The 9,843-nt window shown below is 33.1% G+C and overlaps 4 protein-coding genes across 4 annotated transcripts in view; 2 read left to right on the top strand and 2 right to left on the bottom strand.

Annotated features, from left to right (window-relative positions):
* LOC104715902 (ubiquitin carboxyl-terminal hydrolase 4-like) overlaps positions 1-24 on the bottom strand; it is a 1,759-nt gene extending 1,735 nt beyond the window's left edge. The window contains exon 1 of the mRNA XM_010433269.1: positions 4-24. Within this exon, the coding sequence (XP_010431571.1) occupies positions 4-24 (21 nt within the window). The remainder of the gene's footprint in view (positions 1-3) is intronic.
* LOC104713676 (ubiquitin carboxyl-terminal hydrolase 4) lies at positions 9-2,481 on the bottom strand. Its single transcript, XM_010430850.2, has 6 exons — positions 2,174-2,481; positions 1,865-1,975; positions 1,597-1,695; positions 1,288-1,476; positions 821-1,002; positions 9-477 (listed from the first exon to the last, which is right to left on the bottom strand). The coding sequence occupies exons 1-6, from the start codon at positions 2,288-2,290 to the stop codon at positions 75-77; spliced, it is 1,101 nt and encodes a 366-aa protein (XP_010429152.2). The 5' UTR covers positions 2,291-2,481; the 3' UTR covers positions 9-74.
* LOC104713677 lies at positions 3,744-4,208 on the top strand. The gene has a single exon (XM_010430851.1). It carries the CDS (start codon positions 3,825-3,827, stop codon positions 4,206-4,208), a length of 384 nt encoding a protein of 127 aa, XP_010429153.1. The 5' UTR covers positions 3,744-3,824.
* LOC104713678 (tryptophan N-monooxygenase 2-like) overlaps positions 9,170-9,843 on the top strand; it is a 6,885-nt gene continuing 6,211 nt past the window's right edge. Inside the window, exon 1 of the mRNA XM_010430852.2 lies at positions 9,170-9,752. Within this exon, the coding sequence (XP_010429154.2) occupies positions 9,170-9,752 (583 nt within the window). The remainder of the gene's footprint in view (positions 9,753-9,843) is intronic.

The raw sequence follows: 9,843 nt of genomic DNA on the forward strand, positions 1-9,843 counted from the left end.
AACTGTACATGGCTTGGTTTCCATTAGTATACAAACTTTTCTGTTTTTCTGAGTTAAAAGTAAAATTGATGAGATTAGGTTCTTGTTCCGAGGCTCTCGTATAACAAGATGTAGCCATGATCAGTGTTGCTCGAGTACTCTTGTGATGAGCCAAAGAATGTCTGAACAGCAGATTCTTCAATCATTTCAACAGTTTCATCATCAAAGAAGAGCCAATGGTTATGAGATTTCACGAGGCTAACATAGTGACCATGGTTTGGTCCACTTCCGACATGAACCACAACTGCAAAGAGGGAGTACTCGATGTCCACATATTCTTCCACTGTGTTGCTGAGTTTCAGTTCCAGCGGGAAGACAACTCTGTAAGATAGCTTCTTGTAGCGGCCCAACTGTTCAATGTATTTAAACCGTTTCAGATGTATAACTAAGATGTGTGGCGGTTTCTTGATCTTCATCCTCTTCTGCGCTTCTTGTAAACTGCACAAATAATCATAAAACTGCTTCAGTCATGTAAATCATTAAACTTTAGGGAGTCTTGCTCTTGCACACTGAAGAACTAACTACAAGGACTTGTGTTGTGAAACTATAACGTGTTGGGTTTTTCTGTATAATTTAAAGGAACAGTGAAGAACTATGAAACCAAAAAACCTTGAGTTTAGAGTGCACACTGAACTGAAACAGATTATATTCGAGTATCAAACCAAAAAAAAAACTTTAAGGGAGCAGTGAAGATCTAGTCATAACATGTTGGGTTTTACTGTATAATTTGATACAGTTATAGTAGATGCAAGCTCAATGGTTACGGAAGAGCATTTTTTACCTGCAGCATTGGTCACAGAAAAATTTGTCTTCAGCGTGTAGAGTCTCTGTGGAGCTGAAGTTTTTCAAACAGCTAGTTATCGAACTGTTCTGTTCAATATCAAGGCTCAAGTCTAGGAAAGTTTCATCTCTTGCTGTTACTGTCTCACACCGCAGACACCTTGTCTCGTTAGTAAGTATACCCTGTAACGAGTTTGCACATGCTAAATCACTTGAGATAACAGGAAAAGACTATAAATAATATGTGATGTTCAGTTTTGAGATTGGGCTCGCTTTGGGGATTAGAGAGAATGCAGGAAATTAAGCTTTGTTGATGCTTACTGCATCTATACTGAAGGCAGCTATAGGTCTATGGACTACGGCCAAATACCTTATTGCATATTTAAATCCAGCATCTAAAATAAAGCCAAAAATGAACTGAGCGTACCGTAGAAGAAAAGATATGCAATTTATTAAGAAGCAGCTTACCTGAAAAATCTTGTGCACCCATGTAACAATAGGTTCTTTAAGAACAACGTTTGCCTGAGGAGCTTTCGATCCATTTGCAATCTTTTCAGGAGATGATGAAGTTTCACGGCCCGTTTTTGTAGCTTTTGCCTCTTTCTCTAAGATGTCAACAAGTTCATTTAGCAAATAGTTCAGGAACTCATGTGCATCCTGCATGAAACAGTAAACACAATCTAATCAAACGCTTTGTATATAGATATGCTTCTCTCACAATTTCATTATCCTCACATAAAAGGAATGTTGAGAAGATAGGCAGTTAAGGCAGATTACCTGATGCATATAACTCCGGAAAAGCTCATTCTGTTTTTTCAATCTCTGCACAAAACGCTTCGGAGCAATAACTCCTGTTTTCTTCTTCTGGGAACTTATCTATGGGAAAAGGGGTACTAAAATTAACAGACTTAGGAGAAGTAAACACCACTGAAATTATCAAGTAGATGATGACAATAATAACGAAAGACTAAACGAAGCAAACACATCTGCAATGCCATACTTTCAAAAGTAAACGAATCATACTCAAATTATACTATAATATTACCTGGGAAAACAAGTCTGCCAAGCAGGTCAAGAGATTCTCCTCAGCATCAGCTTTATTATTTGCATAGTGTTCAAGCAATTGTTCACGAAAAGGAGCACAAAAATAAAGAGCCTGCACAATTTATTAGTTAAGATCAGCCTTCTTCTAGACTAGACCTAAGATCGAGATAGAACATTCTACATTCATATATCAACCAAATTGTTCTCAAACAATTTCAAATCCTAGATGAAATCTACCAAAAAAGCAAAACGATTCGTACACATGGAAACTCAAAATGAGGAATCGAGAGAGAGAGAGGGAGAGGGAGACCTGTAAAACACTGTTACAGTAACAAGTGTTTCCGAAGTTTTCGAATCCGAAGTAGCGTTCTCCTTCCGGGAACTGGTCGCCGAGAGCTTTCTCGAGTTTAGACCCCGCGGCGCCCATATCTCAGACCTAGCCTCCTTCTCGGACCTTCTCGTAACACCGTGATTTCGTTTCGATTCGATTCGGAGAATCTCTACAAAGGAATGAGAGATGGATTCAGTCTGGAGATTTTCAGATTTCGAAGATGTTAAGTTCAGAGAGGAGATGAGAGGGTCGTAATTGAATTTTTTTGTTTTAAGCGAATGTTATATGCAAATTAAATTTGTTTGGGGGACCATTTATTAATTTCTATATTTAGCTATTTTTTATATTTAACAGCTACTTTTAATTTAACTTATATATTTTTCCCCACGTAAAACTATTTTTAAATCACATTCTACCAAAACAAAAAAAAAAAAAAAAAATTTGAATCACATAAGTGTGTGATGAAATTTATAAAATAAATTGAATTGAAGTTGGAAGAGATTAAAAAGTTGTATACTTGTCAAGTCAATTTTCTACAATCATTAGCATATAACAAAAATATGTGTTGGTTATTGCCAAATTTTAAGATTGATTGGACTAACCTTTTTAGTTTATCTACTTGTCTTTTTGGAAAATCATATTTTTGTCTTCAGGTATTTTGGATTGTAATGTTATGTGGAATAAATGATATTTTTCCTAACCAACAGCTAATTAAAACTAGATGACAACACTTAAAAAAAAAAAAACCATTACAATTATAATTCATTTACAATGATTTTTAGAGGGGCAAATTGTCAGTTATTCTTTGGATGTGGTTATCTTAAAATACATATTTGGTGTAATTTGGTAAATAAAATTGTACTAAGGTATATGTGTACAATTTATGTTATTGAGGACAAAATTGCAAATGTTTTCTTTTCTTCTTGCATATGAAACGCTGCCGTTTTATTCCGATCTTAAACTACCCGGTTGAATCAAGTCGTCACCGTGACGGGCAATAAGTGTCCACGGCGAGACAAACCTTAATGTTTATGTTTTCACGAGCCAAATATTTTCTCTTTGATAAAAATAGTTCTATTAAAATAAAGAAAGAGAAGTTGAAAAATAAAAACTAAATCCTTTCACACAAAGAAAAAATATAAAACCAAATAACATTTTGTTTATGTGTTCATCATCATGTATTCGATCGAGTGAGATCAATTTGTGAGTACGTTTAACTTATAGGTTAATAGATCACTACAATGAGAGGGCTAGAGAAGAATAGTATTACTACTTTCAATTTGCAAATGGTCTTCAACTTCGAGGAGAATCACGAGTATGTTGTCGTTCATATTGTTTTACGTTCAAAGTATTTGACATTTTTTTTCTTTCTTGTCAACCAAAGTATTTGACATTTAAAAATCAATTCAAGTGGTTTAGTTTTTGAACATTTCACGTGATCTTCCATGGGAAATAACAGAGAAACCCGCACGTCCGTACATGCCTATATATAATAAGGTCATTAGCCACACGTACGTACTCATCCCCAAACAAGACGAAGAAGAAGTAGAACTCAAAAGTTTTGTTCTTTTTTTTTTATAGTTATAGTGATTCCAAAGCAAATAACATTTTACAGTCACTTTCTAATCACATGATGAGTTCGATGGATGCTTTAGCAATGGCGGGAGTGGAATATCAAGAATGGGGACTTAGTATTGAAGAATGGGAGCTTCAAGAATCTGTAGTTCCGCCCCATTTGCTTGCTGATGATTCTGACGAAGAAGAAGAAGATCATCGAAACAACAATGATTCTGAAGAAAAAGAAAAAGAAGATCATCTTCGAGATGATGATGATGATAGAGTTTTAGATGGCTTAGCAGTTAAACAAGTTGTCCCTTGTGACATTAGAGCTTCGGTTGGGAAACTGATTGAGCAATCTCTCTCATATATGATTGTTCACCTCAAGCAGCTTAAGTTCTTAACACTTCTTGTTGAGAACTTTTTGTTTAGCCATGTTCTTTATTTTCTTTTGTAATCGTTTTTTAAGAGGTTTTTTTAAAAAGTCAATCATTTTAATTGAGGTTTTGTTTCCATAAAAGAGTGAGTTATAATGTCATGTAAGCATTTTATTTTTTTTCGTGACAAAAAATGTATTTGTAAGTCCTTGTATTTAGTTTTGATAAGTTGAGTTGATTCAAGTAAACCTAACATATAAATCTTATTTGGCATTATTTTTTTTTCTATATGAAAGCTCAAAACTCAATACCAAACAAAACAAAAGAAATATCATTTCTGAAACTGAAATCTCTTTCATTGTATATATCTGTGTTAGAATAAAAATAATAAATCAACCAAACTCGAATTATACAGTAGCCCCATATATACCCTTCACTCCAATAAAATTATATCGTTTTAACATATATTGTCGAACATTTTCTTTTATCAAATTCTCTATATATATATAGTCTATACAGCTATACTTTTAAGCAGAACAAATATATCTAAAACTAATATGGAGAGAATATTAAATTTTCCTAAATGCAAGTATTTGGATGGATATGTTCTGAATCATATACTGTACATACAGTATGTGTGTAATATGCCTCCACGTTATATTCTTTCTGTTAGAGCACCAAAGGGGAAAGTTCCATCTTTCAAATGGAAAGAAAAGAAAAAACTTTTTTTTTTGTATCTTAAAAAGATTCACGAGAATCTCGAACGCACCATGACGTTTGCATCAATACGTAATATCTTACGCATATGAATTGGTTACCATTATATAATTTAAACAAGAATAATTAAAAAATAGTGAAAAGTTTGATAAACCTTTGTACATAAGAGTATAAGAATGGATTTTTTACATAAACCTTTGTACTAAAGTAGAGATTTAAGGACTTCTAACTCTAAAAACTATTATAGCAAACTACGAAACAAAATATTAGATATAGTGTCGACCTAAACAACATAGAAGAACAAAGCATATGTTTCATATGCCTACAATGAGATGATTAACGTGAACTAATTTCTGATTTTGTCATCATAGAAGGTGTTATTCAAACAAACAAACCAAACACAAATCAAAAGAGACATGTATACGCTCCTTTGCCTAGTATCAAACATAAGAACATAAGACTGCTGAATTGTTTACATAAACCGTTGTACTAAAAGTAGAGAGTTAAGAACTTCCAAGTCTAAAAACTTTTATAGCAATCTAGAACCGGAAATAAAATATTGGATATAGAAAATACATTTATAAAGTGTTACTGAAAGAAAAGAAATTTAATATAAAGAACAACATGGAAGGGAAATAAAGTAATATGCATTGCACATTTTACTGTTTCAACATATTTCCAAGCTCCATCAATACATTGTTACCATCACAAAAATATTCTCATTCATTTTGTAGTAAAGACTCAAGGCAAGTGATACAATTTATAGAATCTAACACATTAATCATCAGTAAATAATGCAGAATACCAAAATATCAATCACTAAAAGAGTTTAAAGTATAACATAAACAAAAAGGCATTCAAGATTCAAAGAAACTATTATTATCATTTGCAGGAGTCTCATGTACGTTAAAACAAATATATCTACTACAAAGAAACATCCATTTCATAAAATGAGAAACCTTATGTTACATAGAAGCACCAAAACATAGATAATTGGTAAATTATACACAGTTGAATGTCAAGAACATCCAAGTCTAACAGCTATTATAGAAATAATAGACATAGAATACATTAAGTCGACCTAAAAAACAGAGAAAGAACAAGACAATTACTCCACACCGCTACAAAATGAACTAATTTCTGATTTTGACATGAATCATAGAAAGTGTTATTCAAACAAACAAAAGTTTTTAAAACTGTAGATTATTTTATGCTCACCCAAAAAAAAAGGAAACTAGGTTAATTTTCAAAATTACAAACTATGTTATCTAGGTCGTCCAAGCCAATTCATAAATCATAATTGCAATATAATCTTCGTTTTGCTTTTCTTAGTTAAACATGCACTCACCAGATATTTAGGTATGTACGTGATTAATCATACACACATATATATATATATATATATATATATATCATGTATGATGTATGGACCAGGATATATATATATATACTTGATTTTGGGTTTAAATCTATCAATGTTAACCACAAGATGGTGGGCTAGTGGTTCTAGCTTGGAAGAAAGAGTTGTCATGTTGGTTCAGGCCAGCGATCGATTCTCCCCAAGCGCAGAATTGTTAGCTTTATCTCTTTAGCCACATGGTTATGGACCCATTGCTTAGGGTCCATTTGAAAGCCTGGGGGACCCTACCCATGGGATACCCTCTCCCCAGGGATTATCAATGCATGGACAAGCATACATGTGTGCATGTAGTTAGGCTTTTCTAGTTGATAAGGTTTTTTTTTTTTGGGTGCAAATCTAATTGCGACGGTTTGCCCAATGCTATATTATACGTTTAAAATAAGATCCAACAGAACTACTCCGAAGCTCTCGGATGTCTTGAAAGAGTCCAAAGAGTTTAAAACGAATCAGGTTGGTGAGGGTTAGTGAACCAACTGAACCTGTAATTCATTATTGTTCAGAGATCGAGCATTTTGTAGTGCATGAATTACGGAGCTTCAGCCATCAAAGCGGATCCAATATATATCCTCTTTGTGAGCTGAGAAGTTTTCATAAGAAGTGTTAGATGCATTGACTAAGACCAGCCAAAGCCTCCATTACGTGTAGTGGAATTGCAGTTCGCTTTATATAACATGAAATTAAATAAATTTTTGTCGAAATGAGTGGTTAGAAAAGTTATCATCTCAAATAGATATATTACGTTCTCACATTTTTAATAAGATCTAAAATAATATGAAAAAGCGAGTGATTTATAGAAAACTTACGAGATATGATTTACTATAACTTTACTGAAATGCAATTTAATTCAAAATAAACCGATATAAGAGTGTTGACAAAAAAAAAAAAAAAAAACCCGATATAAGAGTCATTATTTTGAGAATGTGTGTTATACGATCATATTATAGTGGTGGATCATAATAACAAACAATATTTGTGTCTTAAAAATCAATCTATAAATTAAATATTTTTGCATTAAAAAAAAAAAGATTGTTACAAATTAAACTATTTATAAGCCCTTACGAAAACAAATCAAATGAATTTTTTTTTTTTTGCTATAAGGCTTAAAAGAAATATATTTTGCTTTTGTATTTTATAATGTTTTTAAAAAAAAATAGATCTTCCAAATATTTCATTTTCCCGATAGATGTATTGTATAAAAAAATAGTTTTCAATTTCAGAGATTTTTTTAATAAATTTAGTCAAAAACTATTGAAAATATATTTGTACAAACAAAAATATACGAAAAGGCTGCCAAACTTGAATATTATGAGGAAAATAATAGAAATTGAGTTATACAGCCCAACATAAAAGAATAATGGTGAAAATTTAAAATAAATTTTAATAAGAGGTGACTTTCATTGCTTTTAAATTCTCCTTAATGGGGTCAAAGTAGGTGATTACACCAAATAATTTAGCATGATTTTATTACTTCACTAAACAAGTTAGCTAAATTACATAGTTTTACCCCTGAAATCAGATATAAAAAAAAAAAAAAAGAAAAAAAGGTGTTATACTAGCTAGAGACATGGGTTACTTATTCCACTATTAAACAGATACGAAGAAGTATGACTATTTTATTTGGTGTCGACCTTTCTACCGTGTAGCCGTCGCGTAAAGTCACTGGTACTTTAAAAACTCGTATCCAGTATACATGTGTGTAGGGTCGACCACTATATTTGACATTGACATTGACATGGTTAGTAACGACCAAACATCAGCACCACGAGGCATTTTGGCAGGTGAGCTGTACCAATATTTTCCATTGTTAACCAAATTGTTTTAACTGAAGAAGATGGGTAGCCACAAAATAAAAATCGCATAACAAATTGAGTGAGATTGATTAGAATTATTTTTAAAATAGCATATGAAATAATTTATGAATGTGCGACAATAAGCATCATATAACTTCGCATCTTTCACTCTGTAGTTTTGTACACTGTTTACTATTTTAAATTTTAACACCGGTTTCAAATTGATTTACTAAATTAGACATCAGAGAAATAACTTAACTGCATATATCAGTAATATATTTTCGAATTCACACATATTATATAAAAATACGAATTACATAGATAAGAATTTCATAAATTTTGTTCATTTTAATATAATTCACACCACGGAAAAATTAATCGACACATAATTGCCGAAGTTGAAGAGACATTTATTACTTTTGTTCTCCAAAACGGCATGTATGTATGTTGATATTGATTGAGTAGAACACACTACAGACAAATAAGTTATGTGGATATATCACCCGACCTACCAAAAGTAAAAATGCTCGTATAAATATAGTTTTGTGCTTAAAATTGATGTTTTACATACATACATGCATCGGTGATGAAGTTGTGACAATACAAACACAAGCCAATTTATAAGCTATATATGGCCTCGTTATCAACAGCAAATATTCAAAAATTTTGAAACTGGATTATTATATCTTAGAAAATGCATGTAAAGAGGAACCGCGGCATAATGTAGAAAAAAAATAACACACTGCTTTGTTAGATTAGAGATTTAGAGTGCATATGTAACACGAGGATTTTTGGCAGATCACCAATAAAATCATTTTAAAAGTATGAATGAATTAGTTTAATAGTATTATCTTCTAATTACATTTTGGGATTGTGAATGTTTCCAACAATATTCAATATGGTGACACTCATCAGTAGAGACCAAGTCGGTCCAAACTGCTTCCTCCCCGAAACAAAAGGGGTAGTATCGTCCTTTTCCTATGCACCTACCTCTGTTAATGTGACATTATAAATAATAAGGTGAAATAAGGATTCATGCAGAAACAATTAGCATAATTAACAAAACACATATTAATTGTTTCTTCATCTCTTTCTTCCAAACAAAACACAATAAATGGATACGTTAGCTTCAAACTCTTCGGGTCTCACGAGCAAGTCAAGTCCAGGGTTGTGGTTTAGCAACATGTATCTCCTCACGACACTCCAAGCCTTTGTGGCCATTTCTCTCTTGATGATGATACTCAAGAAAATAAAGTCATCTTCACGAAACAAGAAGTTGCATCCTCTCCCACCAGGACCGACCGGTTTTCCAATTGTTGGAATGATTCCGGGGATGCTCAAAAACCGTCCAGTTTTCCGGTGGATTCATAGCCTCATGAAAGAGCTTAATAACACGGAGATACTTTGTGTACGTCTAGGAAACACTCACGTGATCTCCGTTACGTGTCCTAAGATAGCACGTGAGATTTTTAAGCAACAAGACGCACTCTTCGCGTCAAGACCACTCACTTATGCTCAAAAGATCCTCTCCAACGGCTACAAAACATGCGTGATCACACCGTTCGGCGAACAATTCAAGAAGATGAGGAAAGTAATAATGACGGAGATTGTTTGTCCGGCAAGACACCGATGGCTACACGACAATAGAGCCGAGGAAACAGATCACTTGACCGCTTGGCTTTACAACATGGTTAAAAGTTCCGAACCGGTCGATCTCCGGTTTGTTACGAGGCATTACTGTGGAAATGCGATCAAGAGGCTTATGTTCGGGACGAGGACGTTCTCGGA

Source organism: Camelina sativa, chromosome 9, assembly GCF_000633955.1.
Source record: "Camelina sativa cultivar DH55 chromosome 9, Cs, whole genome shotgun sequence".
Taxonomy (NCBI): Eukaryota; Viridiplantae; Streptophyta; class Magnoliopsida; order Brassicales; family Brassicaceae; genus Camelina; species Camelina sativa.